Genomic DNA, 27,417 nt, shown 5'->3' with positions numbered 1-27,417 from the left:
GTAGAGACAAATAGCAACAAATTCTAAACTTTGATCTTCACTAAGATTTTATGGCATTAGTCTAATCCAGTGGTTCTCCACCTTCCTAATGCCGCAACCCTTTAATACCATTCCTCATGTTGTGGTGACCCGCAACCATAAAATTATGTAAGTGTTCTTTCACAGAAATTAAACCAAAACTGACCAATGGCAAGAAGACCCATTGTTCATGACTATATATTAATTGTTTGTTTTCTGGGGTTTCTCAGTTCGGTTCTGCCTCGTGTCCTACCATGCCGATCTTGGTCTTGGCTGCTCTATCTCGATCTACCCTGCAAGGCTGTTGTGTGGATGCCCCCCCCAACCAAGCTGCTTGCCCTACAGTGACCCCTGCAAAAGGGTTGCTTGACCCCCTAAAGGGGTCCCGACCCCCAGGTTGAGAACCACTGATCTAATCCTTTAATATTCACATCAGTAATTTTTCAAAGTTATCAGGATAGCAGTGTTTTCCACTTATCAGAATTGAGTCTAGATAGAGAGCATGCCTGTACATCTAATAGTTAAGTCACTGCATAGCAAGGTGTATGTGACCAAAATTTCTAATTAAAGAAACAGGAGCCCTATTTTTTGGACTCAGCTACGTTATTAGAAGTGTCTAACTCATCATGCCCAGGCCAAGCTGAGGCATCACTGCAAGATACTACTTGATTTACTACTCAGCAACATGGGCCCCCCAGAACTCCTCCCCGTGAACTGAACTCTGACCATGGGATCACAGTTAATATATTAATGTTGTTACCACCAGTTATTATGTTATTGTAATCACTATTCTGTTACTTCATTTGACGTTATTATGAATTATTCTGCACTTATTATGAATTATACTGTACTTATGCATATGTTTCCCCATGTTCTAAGTAAACCACCCTGAGTCGCAGTATATAAAGATAAGAAAATAAAAGTAAATAAATGCTTTTAGGAGCCACAATACCTCATAGTCAAATTAGAAATGTAGGTAATAGATCCCTATGCTTAAATCCAAATCTGCCAATCTTACATACAAAGCAGAAGTGAATTAATATCCAATGTAAATATCACAAGCGGGGAGGACAAGTGTGGGATTTACAGTATTATTTTATTTTTACTAATACTTAGATGAATTAGATTCAAGTGGGTAGCCGTGTTGGTCTGAAGTAGCACAACAAAATCAGAGTCCAGTAGCACCTTTAAGGCCAACAAAGATTTATTCAAGGCATAAGCTTTCAAGTGCAAGCACTCTTCTTCAGACTATGAACTACCATCATGACAGTGGGAATATAAAGCAAAAGTTAATTCTATTAAATTAGTAAACTGTGTCACAACATCCAAATACAGCCCTATAATTCTTTGCTAAAACAGCCAATCAGTCCCCTCGAATTCAGTTGTAGTTCACAAAAACATAGGAGAAATAAAACTGTCTATGGCAGTGATTAATGGCTTTCACTGTACCATTTGTTGCTGGCCCCATCCATCTCCTCCCAAGTGTGAAACATTCCTGCAAGTGAAAAGCTGTGTTGGCAACTATCTTGTCCTGAGACCAGAGAGTTAAATTCAAAATTACATTACATATTGCTAACATCATCTTAGTCTCATGATCCCAAATAAAATAAATTGTGAGGAATGTGGATGCACGAGTTAAACAAGGTTACCATGCATTTACCAGCTTTCCACAGGGCCTGCAAGACGGAGCTCTTCCGCCAGGTTTTTGGTTGAGGCTGGGGTCAGCAAATGAGTGCCAGCATTCCCCCCCACCCCGGACCTAGTAAGTTAGATCTCCTCCCCACCCTCCCTGCCGCTCTGATAGCAATAATAGCATTATTATTCTGATAGCAATAATAATGGTGATAGGAATAATGAGAGCTTCCGCCATGTTGTGATTGTTTTAAGTCTTTTAATTGGTATTTTAATGGGGATAAGACTATTGTGACCCGCCACGAGCCTACGGCGAGTGGCGGGAAATAAATCTAATTAATAATAATAATAATAATAATAATAATAATAATAATAATAATAATAATAATAATAATTGTGAGATAAAAAACCTATGTCCTTGTTGAGTCCAAGGTATGTCATTGTTTTGAGTGTTGTAATAACCTGCATTACTGCAATCTCCCTTTGTAGCCTGTTCTTGAAGTTCCATTGCTACTTTCAGGTCCATTATTGAATGTCCTGGAGGGCTGAAATGTTCCCCTCCAGGTTGTTCAGTTCTGTGTTTTTTGATGTTAGACTTGTGTCCATTAATTCTTTGGTGGAGGGTTTGACCTGTTTTCCCTATGTAGAGAACAGATGGGCATTATTGGCATTTGATGGCATATACAATGTTGGAACATGAGCAAGTGAATAAGCCTTTGATGGTGAAGGTGATGTTGTTAGGTCCAGTAATTGTGGCATTGGGGTGTATGTGGCAGCAAAGTTGGCATCTGGGTTTGTTGCAAGCTCTAGTACCATTGTGTCTGGGCAGGTCAGCCATGGGGGGGGGGGGAAGGTCGCAGGCCACAAACGTCCAGGAGAGAGAGACTTAACTGGCAAGAAGGTGCCTGCCATGAACGAGGGCTTCGAGATGCCATTAGCAGATGAAGAATCGGATGTCAGAACATAGAGAGACTGGATGAACAACAGATCAGGGGGAAAGTGGCTGGAACAACTCCGATGAGCACCTTGGTGGTAGCAAGAGGGCAAGTGGCCAGGAGGAGTCTGAAGTAGGCTATGAGGGCGAGACCGTTACGACCCCGCACGGACTTACAGCACCGAGGGTGGGGGAGGCTAAGAGGACAAGGTCATCAGGCGTTAACTATAGGAAGGAACGGGGGAGGGATAGAGACAAATAGGGGGATGCTTACCAAGATGAGTCAGATGGTGGTGATTGTTCTCAGCCAGCCCGCAAAAGGGGAGGGGAGCCGGAGGAATGTAAAATGAACACCCCAGCTCTTGCACCCCGGGGAAGGGCCAGACCAAGGGAACAGAGACGGAGGTACTTAGAGGGAAAAGGAACTTACCTGTAAACTCCCGGTCAAAGGAAACGGAAGTGTGGAAAAAGAGACAAGGGAGTTAAATAGAGGGGCAGGGTCACCAGGGGGATATATAAGGAGGGAAGAGGGAACAAGTGGTGGGTTTTGGTTGGTGATAAGCGGTAGCACTGTTGTGTACAGAGGAAGAAACGGGAATAAAAGACGATCAAACTGCCGGAAGCCTGGAGAGTGTTTGTAAGGGAAAGAAGCCAGTAACGGGACATTACGGCGGAGAATGGCAGAGCCCAGGGTAGGACCCAGAGGCCCTTCACACAGTGTCCATGTTAACATTAGATGCTGCAGTGTTGTGGATGAGTTGTTTGAGATTGGGGGGCTCTCTGTGTGAAAGAAAAGGTTTACCACTCCAGTACTTGGGAAAGAGAACTGTCATTATCCATTAGAGGTTGTAAGTCATTGATGACGTGTTGTACTGTCTTGAGCTGAGAGCCATATGTAATATGTAACCACTAGTGGTGTTCTATTGTTTTCTCTTTTGGGTCTGACTTCTAACTGGTTTTCTCTTGGTATCCTTCTGGCTTTGTTAATCTGTTCCTTGACCTCACTGACTGTGTACTTTAGTTCCAAAAAGGTTTGTTGTAGATCATTTAGGTGGGAATCTCTATCTGTGGAATTGGAGCAGATGCGGTTGTAATGCAGGGCCTGGCTGTATACAATAGATTGTTTGGTATGTTTAGGATGGTAGCTAGAGGCATGCAGGTACGTTTGCTGGTCAGTAGGCTTTCGGTATAAGGTGGTCTCTAAGCATCCATTATTTATTTTTACTAGTGGTAGTTTGAAGTGCTCCACCTCATCTGACACCAGGGTGTAGAACTTCAAGCTGATGGGTTGGTTTGACTTAGATACAGCTGGTGACTCCCATTCGGTTTCGACTATCTTACTGAACACAGCTAGGAATGAAATCCCAAGAGGAAATGTCCCCACATTTGGTAAGGCTCTGGCAGAAAACAGGGTTGCACTTACCTGTAACTGATATTCATCGAGTGGCTTCTGTGCAGGCAAACATGGGACTGCGATGTCGCAGGCCTATCATGGAGAGGAGCTAGCGAGCTATTTATCAGTCTTTAAGACTCCCAGGAGTGCTACCGCTCCCTTTTTGGAGGAGGAGAAAGATTTTCCCGCTCAAATATCACATGACCTGGGAGGGGTTAGCACTCCTCCCTCAGTTCTCCTGAATTGCCGCCGTGAGCCGATTTAATAACTGCCCACTGCGGGGTAGGAGGGTGGGATGTGTGCCTGCACAGAAGCCACTCGGTGAACAGCAGTTACAGGTAAGTGCAAACTTGTTTTCATCTTCATGGCTTCAGTGCAGTCCCACATGGGAGAATAGCAAGATTACTCACCAAGGAGGAGGGAGTGGGTGCCATCAGCGGAAGAGCGTTTGTAGCACTGCTCTGCCCACTGCTGCATCTGATGCGGTATCGACATCCATCGAATAGTGCTTGATGAAGGTCGAAGGTACAGACCATGTAGCGGCTCTGCAGACTTCCAGCAGTGGAAGACGAGCCGAGAAAGTTGCAGATACGTGCCCGTGTGGAATGTGCTGTAATGCGTAATGGGCATTCCCTCTTAGCGTTTTCATAAGCTATCTTTATTGCCGAAACTATCCACCTAGATATAGTTTGCGATGTGGGTTGTCTGCCCTTATTGGGTCCCTTGAAACAAATAAACAGACTTCTATCAACCCTGAATGGTTTGACTCTGTCTAAATAAAAAAGTAGTGCCCTCCTGACATCCAATGTGTGAAGGACCTGCTCCTGAATTGAGGTAGGTTGTGGACAAAATACTGGTAGGGAAATACCTTGCGTTAGGTGAAATTTCGAAGGCACTTTAGCGCAAAAAGATAATGATGGTCGCAGCGTCACCTTATTCAGATGAAATTGAATAAACGGGGGATCACATAAAAGGGCTCCCAATTCACCTACTCGTCTCGCTGACGTGATGGCTACTAGGAAAGCTGTCTTAAAAGAGAGAAACCTTAAGTCAGTAGTAGCCAAAGGGTTTGCACATCAGTTGTGCTAATACCAACACTGCGGTACTACACGAGGAGCTGGAGGGAAAAGATTAAACAGACCCTTCATGAAAGCCTTAATTTTATTGTTAGTAAACAAAGACTTACCCTCTACATAACTGTGTCTACTAGAAATAGCTGCCAGATGTATCTTAATGGAAGAAACTGATAATCCAGCATCTTTTAAACCCAAGAGATATTGGAAAATTTTAGACACTGAACAGTTGAGAGGGTCTATATTATGTTCTGCAGCCCACTTTCGAAACCTATTCCATTTAAGGGCATAAGAATGCCTAGTAGATGGCTTATGAGCAGCCAATAGTACTTCCGAGACATGAGGATCTAACCCTAGGTCAGACGTAATCTCCACACTGTTAGGTGCAACCTGTGAATGTCTGGATGGAAGTGTGGGCCTAAGGACAGGAGATCCTATACCTGCGGGAGCGGTAGAAATTGGCGACTTAGTGACCACAGAAGTGGGAACCATGTCTTCTGAGGCCACCAAGGAGCCACCAGGATGGAGTCTGAATTGTCATCCCTCATTTTCACTATGACTTTTTGGGGAAGCCCTAGAGAAGGGAAAGCGTAGAAAAGGCACCCAGACCACCTGAGTTGGAATGCATCTCCAAGTGACCCGTGCTCTTTGCCTGCCCTTGTGCAAAAATTGTTGCATTTCGCGTTTAGGGATGTGGCAAACAAATCTACATCCGGCCAACCCCTTCTTTGGAACACCGGAGCAAGGTGTACCAATCGTGAATCTCCCATTCTGCATCCCCCAAGGGGAGACGACCGAGTGTGTCCGCGATCATGTTTGATGTGCCGGCTATGCGGATGGCTTGAATATGTATGTGATGTATGATAGCATGTTGCCAAATATCTGCAGCCTCTCGGCACAGTCTTAGAGAAGATGTGCCCCCCTGCTTGTTGATGTAGTATTTCGCTGTGGTACTGTCTGTTGCTATAAGCACTCAACGACCTTTGAGAAACCCTGCAAAAGAAATGAGAGCTTTTTTAATGGCCCTCAATTCTAACAGGTTAATGTGCAATCATGCTTCAGAGGCTGACCAGCGGCCCTGAGCCATGTGCGCTCCCCATCCCTGCAGTGAAGCATCCGTGTAGATTGTGACATCATGGTCCTGAATTCCATAAGGAACTCCAACTAAGAGGTTAGAAATAGAAGACCACCACTGCAAGGAACGAACTACAGCCCTGGGTATCAATAAATTTCTCCAGGGACTATCCCTTAAAGGGTTATGTGCTCTAATGAACCACATTTGCAGAGGTCTCATATGCAGACGTGCAAAAGGAGTTACTGCTGATGTTGATGCCATATGGCCCAGCAACATTTGCAGACACTTAATCGACTGGAATCTCTTCCTTATCACTGCTTGAATTAAATGCACTAGTGTATGTGCTCTCCTTTGGGGAAGAAAGGCCATCGTCCGTTGCGAATCCAGAATTGCCCCAATAAATTCTACTGATTTTGAAGGAGAAAGATTGGATTTTTCCATATATTAACTATAAAACCCAAGTTTTCCAACAGGTTTATGGCCATATCCAAGTTGTTCTGCAACTGGGAAGGGGAATTTCCAACGAATAACCAGTCATCTAGGTATGGATAAACCGCACAACCTCTGGCTCTGAGATGTGCCACTATAACACCCGTACATTTTACAAAAAATTGGGGCGCGGATGCCAGACCAAAGGGTAAAACATTGTACTCATAATGTCTTGAACCATAAGTGAAACGGAGAAATTTCCGATATGTAGTGTCAATTGACATATGGAAGTACGTCTCTTTCAAATCTAGGGTGGCATACCATTCCCCTTTTGACAAAACCCGTATTAATTCCTCTACCGATAGCATCCTGAATTTTGATATCTTAACCGACTTATTTAACTCATGAAGGTCCAAAATAGGGCGTTTTCCCCCCATCTCTCTTATCGATGGCAAAAAATCTGGAGTAAAACCCTCTAGACGAGGGAGCAAAACCCAGATCAGTCACTGCCCCTTTTGATACCAGAGACTCCAACTCTCGATCTAAGAATTCCGAGGGATAATCCTGTTTTCGTAATGGAGCATTATATGCTGGGTGAGAAAGAAACTCAATATAATAGCCACACTTTATTATTCTTAAAACCCATGAACTGGAGATTATGGAACACCAAACTGTGTAGCAGGAAGCCAATCTATCCCCAAACATTGGAGGAATATCTAGTCATTGTGTGCCCGAGCCCCCCTGGGAACCCCTGGATGGGAACCCGTCACCACGAGCTCTGTTATTCGAACCTTTCCTCCCTCTATTTGAGAAAGGTCTCGAAGGGCCTGCTTGATATGATTGCCTGGGGCCCGAATACCTGTATACCCAGAGAATCTGTGCTGAGACTGGGAGTATCTACCCTGCGTTTTTTGCATAGGAGTAGAACTAATAACCAGGATCTTTGCCGTGAGGGTATACTTCCTCATGGTATGCAGGGTATCGTCCGTCTCACAATTAAACAACTCCTTGCCCTCAAAGGGAAAATCCTCAACCCAAGACCTCGTGTCATTTTGTAGTGAGGATGAACGGAGCCATGCATGGCGGCGAAAAACCACCGAAGATGCCATGGCCCTCGCATGGCAATCAGCCTGGTGCCTGGCAGCGTTTAATTGCTGTTTGGTGAGCTTTAAAGCCTCATTGATAACCGCCTTTGCTTGCAGTTTATGAGCATCTGGTAAAGCATCTAGCAGAGGGGTCATCTGTTCCCACAGGGAGGTGTGCTATCTGCTCATGATGGCCTCATAATTGGCCACCCTAAGCCCCATGGCTGTGGAGGAGTAAACCTTCTTTGCCAGGTAATCTATTTTTCTCCCCTCTTTATCTTGAGAGCAAGAATAAATTGGACCACATCCCCTTGAGGGTAAAACTGCAGGGACAATAGAATTTTCTTTACAATGGCGAAAAAGAAATTGACAATTTTTCTCCTGTACTTTGTACATTGCTTCTAGTTTCCTCGAAGAAGCTGGGACCGAGGCAAGAGTCTCCAAAATAGGGAAAATGACATTCTGAATCCCTTTAATAAAGGGAAGAGAAACTGGGCCAGAACCAGGTGTATTTAGTATATCCATAATTGGATCATTCAACTGTGGATGAGTTGTAAGATAATCCAAATTTAATGAACAAGGGCTGTGCAAGTTCTCCAGAAAGTTCTTTGAGCACTCTTGGGTGCATTTCATCCGGCCCAGGGGATTTGAACTCATCCAGTGCAGCTAAATGCCTCTCGAAAACCTCTCTGTCCATGTCAACCTGCCACCCAGACACTATCTCTTGGCTACTGCCATCTCTAGATGTGCCTAAACCCTTTGACCTGTGGGGGGAAAAAAGATGCAAAAAAGGCGCTGAGCCTTTCTGCTTTCTCTGCATCCTCCGTTGGAGTTTCTCAATCCGCACCCAACAGTGGGCCAATAGCCTCCTTTTCTTTACGTTTGCTCCTCACATAACTGAAGGTTATGTGAGGTTGAATTTGATTCAAGCTGTTTATCCAAGTTGAATTGCCAATCTGTAATGAATCTTTTCATGATATACAACACTTATTTAAAGATTAGGAATAAAGCCCATTGTAGTGGGAATACAATGGGCGCTAGCAGGTGGCGCGGCTTCCCATGGGGTGCTGGCAGGGGTCCCTGGAAGTGGGCCTGGAGGACCAGGCCGGAGTAAGTGAGGGGTCCCAGGGGCAGAAGGAGGAAGAGGAGAGGGGAGGTTTAGGAAGGGAGGACAGCATACAGGGCAGGGCAAGGAGTACCTGAGGGAGCAGCCATGTTGCGGCGCGGTCGGCGGCTTGGCCGTGGCTTGGTGGTGCGGCTCAGTGGTGGCGGCAGCGTCTCAGGAGCCATCGTGGAGCGTGGGCGGCGGCCTGTCTTCGCCCTCTTCGTCAGCGCAGGCTCGCCATCCTGGTCTCGGCCGCCATCTTGGAGCGTGGGCGGCGGGCCATCTTCAGCCGCGGCGTCTGCGTGGGCCGCAACGGCGGCGGCGAAGTGTGTGAGAGAAGGGCAATCGGGTAAGGGGGGCTAGGAGTTCGGGGCTTGGGACGTTTAAAGATTAACAGCATATCAGAGATAAAATATTTCCAGTTGCCTGGTAAAATTCAGATAGCACAACACCCATCTCTGAAGAAATCATAAAACAAAGTACCATCTAACATGTAAACCAATAATATAATGTCTTGTTGTTGTTGTTAGGTGCGAAGTCATGTCCGACCCATCGTGACCCCATGGACAATGATCCTTTGGGCCTTCCTGTCCTCTACCATTCCCCGGAGTTCATTTAAGTTTGCACCTATTGGTTCAGTCACTCCATCCAGCCACCTCATTCTCTGTCGTCCCCTTCTTCTTTTGCCCTCAATTGCTGCCAACATTAGGTTCTTCTCCTGGGAGTCCTTCCTTCTCATGAGGTGGCCAAAGTATTTCAGTTTCATCTTCAGGATCTGGCCTTCTAAGGAGCAGTCAGGGCTGATCTCCTCTAGGACTGACCGGTTTGTTCGCCTTGCAGTCCAAGGGACTCGCAAGAGTCTTCTCCAGCACCAGAGTTCAAAAGCCTCAATTCTTTGACGCTCAGCCTTCCTTATGGTCCAACTTTCACAGCCATATGTTGCAACTGGGAATACCATAGCCTTGACTAAACACACTTTTGTTGGCAGGGTGATGTCTCTGCTTTTTAGGATGCTGTCTAGATTTGACATAGCTCCCTAGGAGCAAGCGTCTTTTAATTTCTTTGCTGCAGTCCCCATCTGCAATGATCTTGCAGCCCAGGAAAATAAAATCTGTCACTACCCCCATTTCTTCCCTTTCTATTTGCCAAGAATTGAGAGTGCCGGATGCCATGATCTTTGTTTTCTTGATGTTCAGTTTCAAGACAACTTTTGCACTCTCCTCCTTCATCAACAGGGTCTTTAGTTCCTCTTCACTTTCTGCCATTAGAGTGGTATCATCTGCATATCTGAGGTTGTTGATATTTCTCCCTGTAATCTTGATCCCAATTTGTGACTCATCTAACCCCGTCTTTCTCATGATGTGCTCCGCATACAAGTTAATACAAGTTAAACAGGCAAGGCAACAATATACAGGCTTGCTGAATTCCATTCTCAATTTTGAACCAATCAGTGAATCCATGCCCAGTTCGCACTGTTGCTTCTTGACCTGCATATAGGTTTCTCAAGAGACAAATAAGATGCTCTGGTATACCCATCTCTTTAAGAACTTGCCACAATTTGTTGTGCTCCACACAATCAAAGGCTTTAGCGTAGTCAATGAAGCAGAAGTAGATGTTCTTCTGGAACTCCCTAGCTTTCTCCATGATCCAGCGTATGTTGGCAATTTGATCTCTAGTTCCTCTGCCTCTTCGAAATCCTGCCTGTACTTCTGGAATTCTCGGTCCACATATTGCTGGAGCCTAGCTAAATGAGTGCAATGGTGCGGTAGTTTGAACATTCTTTGGCATTGACCTTCTTTGGGATTGGAATGTAAACTGATTTTTTCCAATCCTGTGGCCATTGTTAAGTTTTCCAAATTTGCTGGCATGCACTATTCAAAATCTTAAAAGACGATGCAGTAAAATATAATGTCTACTTTCTGTTTTTATGATACAATTAAGTTGAGTGGCACCTTTAAGATCATCAAAGTTTTATTAAAAGTATAAACTTTTGGGAGAAGGCGGAGCCATGGCACTTGGATAGCTCGAATACTTCGAGCTCCTGTTCCACTGAGGGTCAATCGCTGCTGTGATTGACAGAATCGGGTTTTGGGTACGCTAACCCACCCATAAATCTTCTCAGGAATTCCTTGTGAATCTCTGGGGCCTCTCTGTTCCGCAGGGAAATTAATCTCCCACTGGAACGTAAGCTCAGTGTGCACAGGGTCCAGCAAGCGCCATCCGCCATCTTAAAATCTTTTTTCCTTTTCCTCCTTTTTCAACTCTGCAATCTACAAAGCTTATTTTAATCTACAAAGCTAATTGGATACCTCCCAGCAAGACCTTCGACTCACCACAACTCCGGAGTGAAAACATCTGGCAGACATCAGATCGAGCCTACAAACAGTGAGTGGGGTTTCCCTCGGCACCTTCTTCCCTGGAATGAACTCTCGGCGTGGAGAGTTGCTCTCGCTAATCCAAACAAGCCAGAGTGACAGGACTATTTATTACCACTGAGGGGGTGAAGCTGCCAAATTCCAAGATATTGAGTCATTAATCAACGCAGAGATGCAAGTGCTTTTCCGCTTCTCCGTCTTTACTTTTCCCCCCGTTTCTGGCTCTGCTTGATGCCACCTCATTTTGAGGCAGGCTAATTTTCTTTTCTAAGCAGAAGAAGGACTTAAATCAACTCAAACTAATAAGTAACAGCTCTTATTGTATCTGTTTTTTGTCTTCGAAGATAAGAGAGATTAGAGCCGTGGAATCTCGCGAGAACTAAGCTTTAGAGATATTCCTTTAATTCAAAACAGACTGTTGCTTTCGTTAGGACTCTGTAGGACCTCTACTGGCTATTTGCAAAATTGCAAATATATTTTGGAAACAACATATGCATAATTGATTAAGTCTAACAAAATTCCAAACCTGGAACATGTTTTCGTTTAAAAAATTTGCACATCTTCTAGATAAACAAACACAAGACCTGAAAGAATCTATAAATGGTTCACTTAAAAATATGCTCATGGAGTTTAAAGGCATTAAGGAAGAAGTCTCTAACAGGAATGATGAACCAATAGCAGTGGCTGATGATAGCTCTAAACAAGATGGAAAATTACCAGCAGAAGAGGAATCTGAAATTATGGAGATGGAAAAGGGGATGTCAGAGTCTTGCAGCTCAGATAAGGACACCCTACCTGAGAAGATATATAGCCACTCCAAAGCAACAATACACAAGAAAGACAGATGGATCTGCGGTGAAAGCAATCGATTGAAAGGAGCTTCATGGAAAAACATCTGTACTGATATTGGAGTCCAGGAGGTACAACTGCTTCAAGATTTATCGATGTATACCCCGAGGGAAAGACTACAACTGTACTTTCCCAGCCAAAGACCAATAGGACAGAACATTAGTCAACGGGAGCCACAAGACGTAATAAGCCTCGAAATGAGACCTCCTTAAGAAGCTTGGGGAATGGAAATGCAACACAGTGGTCGAAATTCTTTTCCTCTTTTACCTCCTTTATGTAGCCATATAGGCAATATAACTAGTTAAGAAGTTAATCTGGGGTCTAAGATCTTTTAAGTAAGCTGAATTTGTATTATTAAACCTAATTTCGCAGTGTCTACCAGCCCAAAATCAAAGCATAACTAAAAGGAGACACCTAATGGAATGGGCTTACATTATAGTGTGGGGTTTTAGATTTCCTATGATAGCTGAATTTGAATTATCTAACATATCTCTGTAGTGACTTTCAGCCTAAATTTAAAGCATAACTAAAAGAAGGTTTCTAACTGAGGAGGTGTAAATATAACTAACGAAAAATCTATTCTATTAATTAATGAAGACTCCATTTTATTATTTCTGGTATTAACAATGTATACTTATATATATTTGTTTCTCTTCTTTCCGTACAACTAAGCAGGCTTATTTTTTTTCCCTTTTTCCCTTTTTCTAGTGAAAATGTGGAGGGCTCTAGGACTATGTTAAGTATAAACTGTTTATGATTGTTAAAACTATCAGAAACTATGCAAACAAATGTTGAAATGATGGTAACAAAGTAGACTTCTCTTTTTAAATGTGGTGCAAACGTGAAAAAGTCTATAAAAAGTCTATAAGCTTTGGGTAAAAGTCCATAATATTGTAGCCAGTCTTATAATCTTAAATGGAGAGAAGAGGGTTTTTAAGATTGAAACAGGGAACCAAAATGTTTTTCCACAGTGCTTCCTAACCCACATACAGAGCTTCTTCTTCTATGCGACGACGGCAGCAAAACTAGAATTGGCCAAGAAATGGAAAACGCAAGAACTACCCTCGACAGAAGACTGGGTGAATAAACTAGCTGATCTTACCAAGATAGCCAAACTGACACTAAGAGGCCTTTCAAGAACAATGGGGCCCTTACCTGAACTATTTACAAAAGGGATTAAAAATGGGGAACCAAGTGTATCAAATGAAGAGCATAGCTCTCCTTTTCTGTATTAACAATGTAGATTGCATGTATCTCACTGTCTTCAACTCTGGAAAATAAAATAAAAACTTTCTATAAAAAAAAAAAAAGTATAAACTTTTGTGTGCATGCACACTTCTTCAGATACACTGGAATTCAGTCTGATAACAGGAAACAGAAGAAAGAATTCATTCCTTTTAATGAGAGAAGTAGACATCTATGATTCTACGGCATTCTTTCAACTGCAATTGTGCGATCAAACCCCCCACACAAACAAAAACATCTCTAAACATGCCAAGAGTCTATTGTAAATTTGAGTTTTAGATTGGATGATTTTAGGTTATATTTAGCTTATATTTTATCACTATACTAGTAATTAAGCCCGCTGTACTTTAAATACAACGGGCGCTAGCTGCCGTCATACCCTTCCCAGGGCGCCTGTCAGCCTTCCCCGCCCCCCCCTCCGCCGCAGCCGCGGCCGGCCGTGTGCGAGCCTGGGAGGCTTCCCAACCGCCGCTGCCGCGTCCTCTTATGTGGCCGCGCTGCTGCCTACCTGTGTTCCTTGCGGAGAGGAAGCAAATGTCGGTGGGCAGCTCGCGGTGGGGCCGAAGTGTGTGGCGGCCTGTCCCTGCGGCAGAGGCGGGATTGGGTTCAGGAGAGAGATTGGGGGCCGGCGGTTCCTCATTGCTGCTGCTGCTGTCCGCTGCCACGTATTGCCGCCACCTCTTCCCTCCGCTGGTTGCCGCCACCAGTTGCCGCCACTTGTCTTGGTGACGAGGCAGCAAATGCTGGCAGTCGGCTCGCGGTGGGGCCGAAGCGTGTGTTGCCGCCTGTCTCAGCGGCAGAGGCGGCCTTGGTAGACAGTTGTGGCCAGCGGTTCCCCGCCACCGCCGCCAATATTGGTGGGTGGCAGCCGCCGCCTGTTACCGCTGCCTGTTGCCGCTGCATCTTTGCGCCGCTGCGGCCTGTCGCATCTGGGGGCCGCTGCTCGTCTCGGCGGCGAGTCAGGAAATGGCGGTGGTCGGCCGAATGCGGCCGACGTTGGAGGGGGCACATTGGGAAGCGCTTTGCACCTCCTGATTCATTAGTCTGGCAGCAAGGGACCAATCGCGACCCATGCTGTGCGCAGCTCGCAATTGGTCCCTTGCCGCCAGACTGACAATTGCAGGGCTCAATCGGCAGGCGCTTTGCACTTGCCGATTGGGCCCTCCAATTGTCAGTTCGGGGGAAGGGGCCAATTGGCACCCTTCTTCATCCCGGACAAGGCCCGCCTTCGGAACCCTTACTGTTTTATTTTATCCGCTCCGCAGGAACGGTTAAAGATATTGCTTGTCCTTACATATAGATGGAGGTTAATTAACATATAGGTTAATGTAGCAAATTAATACAAAGCATAATGAAGTTTTTTAACAGATTCAAGGATCAAACAGGAAAAACAAGCTTAATTCATATGGCTACCATTTGTTGGTGTTAAAGATGCCAGTGGACTCATACTTTGTCTTGTAGGTTCACACCAACGTGGCTACACACATGAATTGATTTTTAGTGATGATCAGGGTTAGCATTGCATTTATTTGAAAAATATAGTGTTATTTAATAGAAATAGATATTCTTACATACTTTTTTGTGGTAATCTGGATCCGTTCCTAGAATTAGATCACAGTTGGGCCACGATGTTAAATACTGTTGTTGTTCAGAATTAATGTGGTCCTCATATGGATACATGACTTTATGTGAAGACTGACAGACAAAATTTGACAGCTCAGAATTTTGACAAAATGGTTCAACTTGATCTAATAAGAGATAATTTAAAATATTTACACAAACAGGTTATATGGCAGTACAAAGTAAAGGCCACAGTCTATACAACTAGCTCAGGAAATTCTGTCAGATTTTTCAACATGTTAATTAGAAACCTCCCAACTTTCTCTATCTCCAGAGTTGTTGTGAGGATAAGATGAAGGAAGAAAGATAGGATAAAAATGTTAGAAATAAATAAATGTATGGCTTGTTCACAGTTCCTTCTTTTAGGAAAGGCAAGTTTCTATAGGAGGACCTTTTATAAGGAACTCTGAAAGTTGTAAATGCTTTTTCCTGGCAAATTTGTTTGGCTTTTCTCTGACATCCATTAGTAGATAGTTCAAGCACATGTTTACTACCCTGACATTTGGATGCCAGTCAAGACTATTGCTATTTTAAATGTATTTATTTGTAAGCTTAGTTTTACTGTTTTTCTATTTTTGTTTTTCTTTTAATTTTTTGTTAAACAATTGTGGCAATTATCTTGAGTTATAAAGCAATCTAAAATATTGTAAATAAATTTTAAAATATTATTTGAGCCTCCACAAAGTTCTGTTATAGCCATCTATGTCACCTGAATTGGTCATGTCAGGAGACACACGGCAAGTTTGGGGAATGGCTTGCGAGAGGTCAGGTAACTTTAAAAGATCAAAATCCCTATGTATACCAGGTAACTGCACCCTATGAACTCGAGGCAGACAACAGATATATAAGAATAAAATAAATAGGCTTTATTCAATAGAAAATAAAGATACATAGACAAACATATAACAAGCACACTATCAATCTAACAGATAGGGAAATAACTGCAAGGAAAGAGTCCGGGATAGGGGATCAATGGAAGTATAATAACCAGTTCCTGAAAAGGTGTAGACAGAGATGGCACAAAGTCCAACAGCATGTCAGGCTCCCTGGATGCATCCAAGGTTCGAGTTGGCAAAGTGGCTTGCCAGAACAGGGACTTTTATACCCTGTTGAAGGGTGATGTTTTCTGGAGATTGTACATACACCCGGTGGGCTGTCGGGGTTGAGACTATGAGTAAAATGGGTGCTAATGGCTCAGGAGATGGGTATGGGTGGGTCTTGATGGCTCTGAAGAAAGGAAACCATCACAGTACAATGGGACAGTTCCAGAGGGCTCAAGAGAATAGCTAGCTGGGTGGAGGGAAATTCCCTCCTGGCAGAGTGGCTTGAGCTACAGGTGTGAAGACAAGAGGTTGGGCAATAGACACTGCTGGCCAGTGGATTAGCAATCAATGGAGTGGGGGAGGAATGAATGCAGAGCACGAGGGTTGCAGCTGTCAGGTCAGACTGGTGGCTTTGATCAAGCTGAAAATGAAGTCTGGGCAGATCTGAATCCTGGCTGACCAGAGAACCTGAAGTCTGGCTTTGGCATAAGCCTAGACTGGTAATAGAGGCCATGAGGCACTGGGCACTGTCAGTCCAGCGATGAGGGGTTACATCATACATAACATCTGCTGATGGCCTGATTGATTCCAGGTTCCAGGGATGAGTCCCAGCAAGTCACTGTGGGGTGGCTGTGAGGAGGGACAACAGGTGGTATCAGCTGGCTTGTGCCCTCCCATAGCCTACTTGGCATTGTATGGCTGCTGGCTTCAGCCTTATTGTGACAGTGGAAGGCTCCAAGTTACAAACGAGAGGAGCCTGGCTTGGGAGACATCAGAGGTAGCACAGAGTATGTGACTGCATGAGTGGGGGACAGCTCTAACTGTACAAGAGAAAGGGGCATGGAGATGATTTGGTGAAACACAGAAATATGCAAGGGGTTAAAAAGGGAGTAGCAGAGGAGGGAAGAGGAAGAGAAGACAAAGGAACACTAGAGTAAAAGCAGGAGGAGATAAAAGGAAATAAAAGCAGAGAAAAAGGAAATAAAAGCAGAGAAAGAATTGGAGCTAAGGAGAAGTGTGAGAAAAGGAGCAGAAGGATGAATGGAAGCAGCAATAGGATGTGGGCCAGAGAATGCTGCATAATGGACTATGTCAACATACAGGTTCGGATTTGAACTGATGTGTCTTGAGACTGCATGAATGAAAGGCGAATTCAACATACCACTGCTTCCTGCAGCCCTCACAGGATGTAAATACAACTTTCACAATTTTATATCAGGTCATGTGCAGCTTTTAATGTATATATGAGGGCTCAGTTTTAAAATATATTAACTTTACTTGTCATTAAATTTAAGTTAATTTTCTGAACAGTGACTTTTCCCACAATTTGTTGAAATAGTCAAATAAATATTAGATCTATACATTTTTCTTCTAGACGTTAATCAAGAAGGAACTATTAGCAAGTATACAGAAAGTAGCTGCAACGTTGAAAAGCAAAATTGCATATTCCTGAAAAATCACATGGGCTGTTACATAAAGGGAAGCCTGCTAATGTATACTAAAACATCTTGCTGAAATAAATAAATAAATACTATTTACTAATCTCTACAAAACTGCAATGTAGTTTAACTGAGAAAAAAGTCTATTGTTTGTACATGGGTATAAAGGTGTAATGTAACTGTTATGGAGAGCCTTGTGCTTTACTCTTCAAGTGATAGCACTTGGGTCCTCCTAACAAAGATTTTCTTTTCCCAGTTGCCAAACTCAAAATGGTTCTATTGCAGTTTTTTCTACCATATATGATTAGATTTGAAGGCTCAGGGATCTCAGTCTGAATAAGTACTTGATACTAGAGTCTATTCCTGTACTGTTATGAAAATCATTCTTTACACAAAAATATAGCAATAAAATATCCTCCTAATGAGGGGTGAGAAAGTGGCATGGTACTGCCAGATCTCAGAAGCTAAGCAGGTTAACCCTGATTAGCATTTGAATGGGAGACCACAGAGGAAGATAAACCACTTTTTTTCACTGGCCTTGAAAACCCCTTGCTAGAACAGCCTTAAGTCACCCACAACTTGATGCCACTTACATACACATGCACACACGCATGTGCGCACACATACCCCTCTCCAACGAGACATGGTTATGAGAAGCACAGGAACCTCTCTGGCACTAAAAGTATGGAGTGACCACTCTGGTCTTCCTCTGTAAAGTGCTTTTCCTATTAGCTTTAGTTTTCTGTCCCTACATTTTGTTTCAGGCTGAACTCTGTGCAGAGTTAGATATCTGCAGGTCTCTTGGTAGTCCTCCAAGACATTTGTACAAAGTGAGATACTGCATGTACCTGAAACAGGTGTAAACAAACACAGGATCCCTAATATTGGGATAACAAGAAGGGTTCTTGTGCTTTCTCCCATCATTCCTTTATGTATGCTATCACTATCACTATTAAGCCAGTGTTTAGGCAAGAATTATCATGCAAAACTAAATAAAACCATACTCCAAGATAAAACACCAATGCTTTAATCAAAGGTAACCATGTGGATGATGGTAAACATTCTGTCCTAAGACAGGTAAACTTTCTCAGAGATTGGGTTGTCCTAGTTGGTTCAAAGTAAAGGTGCAGCTTTCTCAATGACATGTAGGCTTAGAAGTATGTAGATCTGTCCAGGAAAAATCAGAAGGAGCCATGAGAAGCCACAGGAACTTGCTGTGTGGCAGTCAGGTGGAGAAGTAGCTGTTTTTGAAGTTAACAGAGGCAAGTAAGTCTCTCAGTGACTGAAGATAAGGAATAGAAGCAAGGGGCACCAATTTGAACTTTCTGTGTCTAATGCAATCATTGATCCATCTAAGATCAAGAAAGGTGCAGAGATTTGGAATACCATTCCCAGTCCCTGCGCAAATAATTTTCTCCTTCCAACAATACTGGAAAAGAACTGAGCAGTAAGACATGGCTCCTTCCCCTTAGGCCAGTGGTTCTCAACCTTGGTGTCATGACCCCATTTGGCATCGCTTGGCCCCTTCCCCAGGGTCGCCAGGTTGCTGGCTGCGTCGGTGGACAGTGATGGGAAGAAGGCAGTGGTAGGCAAAGGCCGGAGGAGGCAGAGCCATGGCAATGACCACCTCCATGCTGCCTTGATTATTGTTCACATACGCACACGCACACCACCCACGAGTGCGCTCTGCTGCCGCCGCCACCACCGAAGTTGGGGTCACGGGAAAGGTAAGGTTGAGAACTGCTGCCTTAGGCATGCACAGTAATAGGTGTGTTTACAAGGGGGGAAGACTTTCACACCTCCAAGTTACTTCTCAACTTCTGAACCATAGTTCTGCAGCACATAAAGCCCATCACTGATCAAAGTATGCCATCCTGAGCTCCTTGGAGGAAAGGAGGGATCAAAATATGTAAGTAGATATGTAGTGTATAAACACAACACTTATGGGAATTACATACCAATGATGTTTTCCAATCCATCCATAATTCCTTGCAACTGTAATGAAAACTCCTTTCTATTAGGCACTAGATATAGATCTGTCGAGAATGCTGAAGAACTATTAAAAAAAGCACAATGTAAAATTCTAAATGTAAAATTCTAAAGCTGTCCTTGCTTACAAAAATGCCCCCAATTTAAAATGGATCTTTACCAGCAACAATGGATCACACAACAAGAGGCAAACAAACAAACAAAGACTGTGTAACAAAACCAGCTGCCTGCTCCTTCCCCACAGTATTGTATTTCTAACCTACATACCTCTCCAAGAATATAAGATTTTCATCCCTATCACTGAACATCCGCCATACCACTAGAAGCTAGAGATGCTGCAAATTTCTCAGCTAGCTTGTTATGCAGTCAATATTCACAATCAGGCTGTAAGTCAATTGAGGTTACATTTAAGTTACATCAAGCAATTTGAACAGCTCCTATACAAGTTGGCAGCTGCCTGTCAGAAGCTCACTCACAGCTGATGGGGGATCAGCTAGGAATGGGATTCTGATCTACCACCATGCTTAGACAAATTGCTGCACATATTCCAAGTGATAATGTTGCAAGTGATAAAATTGCTGCCCTATGTGCCCCACAGGGCCTTACGCTCTGTGGGGGGGAAACCTATTGGTCGTTCCTGGCTCCAGAGAAGTGCGCCTAGCCTCAACCAGGGCCAAGGCTTTCTCTGTCCTGGCCCTAACCTGGTGGAATGAGCTCCCGGGTGAGCTGCGGGCCCTGCGGGAGCTGACAATGTTCTGCAAGGCCTGTAAACCGGAGCTCTTCCGCCAGGTCTATGGTTGAGGCTGGGATTGGTGAGGAAGAACATTGCCCCCCTGGGGGTCTGAAGTATTCATCATTACCCTCCATCCCCCAATGCCCTTGTTCGGGTAGGGGAGAGTGGTATTAACTGCTGTGTTGGGTATTTTTATAGTCTTTTAGTGGGGGGTTTAATGGGGGATTTTAAGACTACTGTTACCCGCCACAAGCCTGTAGGGAGTGGCGGGAAATAAATCTAATAATAATCCTTAACACGCCTGCGGCGCCATGGGCGCCGCGGACTAAATAAAGCGCTAACCGCTTTGTGGGAGGAGTTAGGGCGGGTTTAGTCCGTGATGAGGAAGGGGCCTGATTGGCCTGATTCCTCCGCTTTGCACCTCTCGCTGCATCAGGCCACTGGGCAGGGAGCCCCCGGCAGCTGCGCAGAGCGCCGCTGCCGGGGGCTCCCTAACCTAGCGCCCGCTGTATTAGTTGCAGCGGGCTTGATTACTAGTAATAATAATAAATCATAAGCAATCAGCTTCAGGTTACATTTACCTTCCCACCTTTTAAGGCTGGGTAGGGAGAGAAACAATATTGTAACAATGTTGCAAGAGACTGTTTCAATCTTTCTCTGAAGTGCAAGCAAACAGTTGCCATGGGCAAAACAGAAGCACTCTGCTCCCCACATTCCAAAAATCCTTATGATAGAATGGGCTGTGGAAAACAGGAACAATTTACTCTTTTTCCTTTACAGCCTGTGCTGATTGCCTGGGCTGAGGACAAGGAAAATCAGCTAAGGTTCTGATAAACTCTTTGTTACACCTCAGCAAGTTTGAGATGCAACCAAGTTTCCAAGATAGGAGATCAGAAGATCCACTGTGAGTGAGCTTCTGATTCCCTCCACCTAAAAAACAAATCATTTACAGGTACCTGCAGATGACTGGAAGCTATGCTCCAGTTGATCTTTCATGGGTAGTCAACTTTTAATGGCTGCAGGCTGCTTGTCCGGTCATGAGACCAAACAGGCCGAGAATATTAATTGGCTTCTTGATAGCCACAATCCAACATGATGTAAGTTAAACAGGCTGATGTTTGAGCATTTGTGCCAGTTTGGTGTAGTGGTTAGAAGTGCGGACTTCTAATCTGGCATGCCAGGTTCGATTCTGCGCTCCCCCACATGCAACCAGGTGGGTGATCTTGGGCTCGCCAGGGCACTGATAAAACTGTTCTGACCGAGCAGTGATATCATGGCTCTCTCAGCCTCATTCGGGTAGAGAAAAGCGGCATATAAGAACCAACTCTTCTTCTCCTTCTCCTTCTCCTTCTCCTCCTCCTCCTTCTTCTTCTTCCTGGTGCTCCTTCCCCATTCATCCTCCATTCTTCAATATGAGCTAGTCTTGTTCTCCACCTCCAAAAGCAAGCCATCAGGAGTAGTGTGTGCAGTTCTGGAGACCTAACTTCAAAAAGGATGTAGACCAGTGGTTTTAAGCCTGGGGGTCAGGACCCCCTTGGGGGTCGAACGACCCTTTCACAGGGGTTGTGTCAGGGTAAGCAGCTTGGCTGAGGGGGGGGGCGCCAGTGTTGCCCCTCCTCCTGAACACGCCTGCCAATTTACATACAATTTACCAATTTATATACAATCACAAACAATGGATCTTCATGCCTTTGGTCAGGTTCGGTTTAAAGGCCGCCACAACATGAGGAACTGTATTAAAGGGTCGTGGCATTAGGAAGATAGAGAACCACTGATGTAGACCAAATTGAGAGGGTGCAGAGGAGAGTGACAAGGGTCACCTGAATAAATTTGCAGATGATACTAAACTGGGAGGGGTAGCAAACACAACTGAAGACAGCAACAGAATACAGGATGATCTTGATAGGCTCGAGAAGTGGGATAAACTGAATAAAATGAAGTTCAATAGGGACAAATGTAAAGTTCTGCATTTAGGTAGGAAAAACCAAATACACCAATATAAAATGGGGGAGACTTATCTTGGCAGTAGTATGCGAGAAAAGGATCTAGGAGTCTTAGTTGACCATACATTGAACAAGAATCAGCAGTGTGACTCAGTGGCCAACATACACCGGCTCATGGTGAGTAGCGGGTACCTCAGGGCTCGGTGCTTGGCCCGGTACTTTTTAACATATTTATTAATGATCTAGATGAGGGGGTGGAGGGACTACTCATCAAGTTTGCAGATGACACCAAATTGGGAGGACTGGCAAATACTCCGGAAGATAGAGACAGAGTTCAACGAGATCTGAACACAATGGAAAAATGGTCAAATGAGAACAAGATGCAATTTAATTAAGATAAGTGTAAAGTTCTGCATCTGGGTCAGAAAATTGAAAAACATGCCTACTGGATGGGGGATACGCTTCTAGGTAACACTGTGTGTGAACGAGATCTTGGCGTACTTGTGGATTGTAAACTAAACATGAGCAGGCAGTGTGATGCAGCGGTAAAAAAGGCGAATGCCATTTTGGGCTGTATCAAAAGGGGCATCACATCAAAGATGTCATAGTCCCATTGTATACGGCACTGGTCAGACCACACCAGGAGTACTGTGTACAGTTCTGGAGGCCTCACTTCAAGAAGGACGTAAATAAAATTGAAAGGGTACAGAGGAGAGCGACGAAGATGATCTGGGGCCAAGGGACCAAGCCCTATGAAGATAGGTTGAGGGACTTGGGAATGTTCAGCCTGGAGAAAAGGAGGTTGAGAGGGGACATGATAGCCCTCTTTAAGTATTTGAAAGGTTGTCACTTGGAGGAGGGCAGGATGCTGTTTCTGTTGGCTGCAGAGGAAAGGACACGCAGTAATGGGTTTAAACTTCAAGTACAACGATATAGGCTAGATATCAGGAAAAAAATTTTCACAGTCAGAGTAGTTCAGAAGTGGAATAGGCTGCCTAAGGAGGTGGTGAACTCCCCCTCACTGGCAGTCTTCAAGCAAAGGTTGGATGCACACTTTTCTTGGATGCTTTAGGATGCTTAGGGCTGATCCTGTGTAGAGCAGGGGGTTGGACTAGATGGCCTGTATGTCCCCTTCCAACTCTATGATTCTATGATTCTATGCCGCTCTGGTTCGGCCTCACTTGGAGTACTGTATTCAGTTTTGGGCACCGCAGTTCAAGAGGGATGTTGACAAACTGGAACGTGTCCAGAGGAGGGCAACCAAGATGGTGAAAGATTTGGAGACCAAGACATACGAAGAATGGTTGAGGGAGCTTGGTCTGTTTAGCCTAGAGAGGAGACGACTGAGAGGGGATCTGATAACCATCTTCAAGTATTTTAAAGGGTGCCATATGTAGGATGGAGCAGAATTGTTCTCTCTTGCCCCAGAGGGATGGACCAGAATGAATGGGATGAAATTAATTCAAAAGAAATTCCATCTAAACATCCGGAAGAAGTTCCTGACAGTTAGAGCAGTTTCTCAGTGAAACAGGCTTCCTTGGGAAGTGGTGGGTTCTCCATCTTCGGAACTTTTTAAACAGCTAGATAGCCATCTGACAGAGAGGCTGATTCTGTGAAGGCAAAGGGATGGCAGGTTACAGTAGATGAGTGATTGGGGTGTGAGTGTCCGGCATAGTGCAGGGGGTTGGATTAGATAACCCATGAGGTCCCTTCCAACTCTATTATTCTATGATTCTAAAAGAACATTTCATGCAATGATGGTTATGATAAAGGACCAATATGGTAGGAACCTAACAGAAGCAATAGAGATTGTAAAAAGGTGGCAAAATTATACAGAAGACTTATAAAAGAGCAAGCTTAACATCCCTAATAACCATGAGCGGGTAGTCACTGACCTGAAGCCAGACATCCTGGAAAGAGATAGGCCTTAGGAGGTCTGAGCAACAATAAAGCCTTAGCAACAATAAAGCCAAATAGGCCTTAGGAAGTCTGAGCAACAATAAAGCTAGTGGTGGTGACAGCATTCCAGTTGAACTATTCAAAATCTTAAAAGACGATGCAGTAAAAATGCTACGCTCAATATACTAGCAAATTTGGAAAACTCTACAGTGGCCACAGGATTGGAAAAGATCAGTTTATATTCCAATCCCAAAGAAGGGTAATGCCAAAGAATGTTCAAACTACCGCACCATTGCACTCATTTCTCATGCTAGCAAAGTTATGCTCAAAATCCTACAAGCTAGGCTCCAGCAATATGTGGACCGAGAATTTCCAGAAGTACAGGCAGGATTTCGAAGAGGCAGAAGAACTAGAGATCAAATTGCCAGCATACACTGGGTCATGGAGAAAGCTAGGGAGTTCTAGAACATCTACTTCAAAACAGCCAAACAATCCTAACAAATTCTAGGGGATTATTTGGCTGTTTTGAAAAAGGATTATCATTGGCTGTAATTGGTTGTGACACAGTCTACTGATGTAACAGAATTGATTTTTGCTATATATTCCCTGTCATGTAAGAAGATCATACTGTGACGAAGAGTGCTTGCAATCAAAAGCTCACTCCCTGAATAAATCTTTGTTGGTCTTAAAGGTGCTACTGGACTCTGATTTTAAAGCGTCTTATAATCATCTTCCATTTCCTCTCCCCACAACAGACACCCTGTGAGGTAGGTGAGGCTGAGAGGGCCCAGATATTACTGCTTGGTCAGAACAGCTTTATCAGAGCTATGACAAGCCCAGGGCCACCGAGCTGGCTGCAAGTGGACGAGTGGGGAATCAGACCCGGTTCACCAGATTAGAAGCCACTGCTCTTAACTATTATACCATGCGGGCTCTCTACACCAGGCTACATATTTTGTATGTTAATTTTGCATTCCCCCCCTAGTGTATCATTATGTTGTAGATATTACCTGGAACAGAAGCAGTAGGAGAGGTTTTGCAGCATGGATGTGAATTTGAATCCACCTTAATAAAAGCAGATTTTACTTTTTTGCAATCTACTTGCTGGAATTGTTTGATGCATGAAACTATTCTTTCTTGATTGTGAAACTTTGCTTCACTAATACCCACTATACTAACTTTATACCCAATAACAACATCATCATCATCATCTATTAAACAATTGTTTGTATGTACCAATCACTGTATCGTAGCTCTTCACTGTACGACGCAGCACTGGACTCTGGACCTACAATGGAAAGAAAAGCAAAACCATTGAATAAAATAGCTCTTACAATTTTCTGGCTTTTAATATCTAGTACAACTTACCCATGTCTTGATGTCATTTGACAAAAGGAAGGGGCTATGATGCTGCAGCCTGGCATCACTACTAGTTTCCCACCTTTTCTCCACAATAAAATCAACAAGAGGGAGAGGGAGGAAATCAATGACAGCATAATGCTAAAAACTAAAGGAGGGGAGAATGTGTGTGTGAGGCAGGAAGTGGACATGATTATCATGGTCCCAGTATAAACAAATTAAGAAATCAAGAAGCATTTAATCTTATCTAGTCCCTAAATGAGTGTAAAGAATGAGTTAGAGCTACTGAGGTTGAATAGGAATCCTATGTATTTTTTTCTTTCAGGTCCGTGACTCCCCCCCAAGCGTGATTAGTTAAAAGTGTTAAAGAAGTAAGAGAACAGATGACACTGGTCAGTTGTAATGATCACTGTCATTTTATTGCTCCTTGTAATAAATTTTTCCGGTGTTATTTCTGCTTGCCAGGGCTGGATACCTAACATCATGATCCCATATTTGTCACCAGTGTCAAATCCATGGGAGTTCAATCAACTCTTTATTGTGACCCAGCATGATGGTACAAAACTGAACCAAAGAAAACCCACAACTTATATAAATGGGATCTAGCAGTGCATTGATTAATTACAGTGCAGGCTTACAATCCTGCCTGACCTCAAGCTTGGTCCTTGGCAGGACTACAGAAGCAACAACTAGGATATGGGGAAACCAGGTTTGAATTTATGCCATAGAAGCTTGTTGAGTGATCTTGGGCCAGTCACGCACACTCAGCCTAACCTACTTCACAGCATTGTTGTGGTGATAAAATGAAGCAGAGAAGAATAATGTAAACCACTTTGTGAACCAGTAGAGAGAAAGGCAGAGTATAATAAATGGAACTACCGTATTTGCCAGAGTATAAAACAACTGGGAGTATAAGACGACCCCCCAACATTTCCACTCAAAATATAGAGTTTGTCACCATTGTCCGGCCACAGCACGACCGCAGCTCCTCCGGCCTGCTCCTGCATCTCCTTGTGACTGACACTAGTGCGCAAATGCGCATGTTCGAGCTCTGTGTAGACAAGGGGCAGCCGGAGTGCCGCTGCTTCACACCGAAAAGGCTGGCACTGCTGACGACCCGCCGCGGCCACACTAGATACCGTGCGATCCTGGATGGTATGTAGAATGAGGTGGGCAGGCATCGGGAGGCTACTATGGGCACCAGGCAAGCATTGGGAGGCCACTATGGGTAGCTATGTCTATCCCAACTGAAGTGCACCCGGCGTATAGGACGACCCCCCTACTTGGAGGCATGTTTTTCAGGGGGGGAAAGTAGTCTTATACGCCAGCAAATACAGTATTTCCTTTACAAGTCATTTAATTGCTTTCCACTGCACTTCTAGATTTGCATACATTTGTTTTTATTGCATAGCATTTAAAAATCTGTCTCTTCTATCATTGTACTACATGACTGTTTTTTCCTCTCTGCCCTGTATTTCTCCAAGTACCATCCTAGGAGTGTGAGATGCACATTTAAAGGCCACATGTCCACTTTAGCTTTCAATGTATCAGGTTGATTATGTGTCTTATGAAAACTTGAGCTATGGAGCCAAGGTTTTGTGATATTCCAAAATAATTCAATCTTACCCAAAGTGTCACTTGTTTTCTGATGGCTGGATGTACACAACTTCTGCATAATAGCGTTTTCTTCATCACATTCTAAAGTTCTATTTAAAGATTCTGATAAAGTCTCTGGTACATGATAATCCTGGGCCACAAAAGAGTCTGGATTATTCTCTTGACTTTTCCTAAAATTGTCTTTTTCAAAAGGAACTCTAAGGCATAAGTTTATTTCAAATAGTGGTGGATAGTCTTCCTCTCTTTTCATTTGTCTTCTTGCATCTTCCAGTAACTAAATTAATAAAAAGATATAATTATATAAATACAATATATATGAAAAATAAAATAGTGTTGCACTTGCCTGTAACTGTTGTTCATCAAACTCTCTTCTATGCAAGCACAAACTCATAAGAGTTTTCAGCTTAAAGTTTTAGCCTAGAGGTAGAGCAGCGGAGCCCCTCTCCTCCAGAGTGTTCTAGCAGCTATTTTCTTGCTGAAATAGTCATGTGCTCCAGGAGAGGTGCTTCCTTTCATTCAGTTCTCCTAAACTGCCGAGTCTGTCAAAGAGTGAAATGAGAGC

At 43.9% G+C, this 27,417-nt stretch overlaps 1 protein-coding gene across 4 annotated transcripts in view; it reads right to left on the bottom strand.

Annotated features, from left to right (window-relative positions):
• DNAH14 (dynein axonemal heavy chain 14) overlaps nucleotides 1-27,417 on the bottom strand; it is a 291,965-nt gene that overhangs the window by 228,539 nt on the left and 36,009 nt on the right. For all 4 annotated transcript variants that reach the window (XM_077340659.1, XM_077340670.1, XM_077340680.1 and 1 more), the window contains exons 10-13: nucleotides 26,865-27,129; nucleotides 25,116-25,167; nucleotides 19,274-19,371; nucleotides 14,789-14,961 (exon numbers count right to left, since the gene is read on the bottom strand). In XM_077340659.1, the coding sequence (XP_077196774.1) occupies nucleotides 14,789-14,961; nucleotides 19,274-19,371; nucleotides 25,116-25,167; nucleotides 26,865-27,129 (588 nt within the window). The remainder of the gene's footprint in view (nucleotides 1-14,788; nucleotides 14,962-19,273; nucleotides 19,372-25,115; nucleotides 25,168-26,864; nucleotides 27,130-27,417) is intronic.

Source organism: Paroedura picta, chromosome 1 (genome assembly GCF_049243985.1).
Source record: "Paroedura picta isolate Pp20150507F chromosome 1, Ppicta_v3.0, whole genome shotgun sequence".
Taxonomy (NCBI): Eukaryota; Metazoa; Chordata; class Lepidosauria; order Squamata; family Gekkonidae; genus Paroedura; species Paroedura picta.
This window is presented reverse-complemented; position numbering and strand designations above follow the sequence as displayed.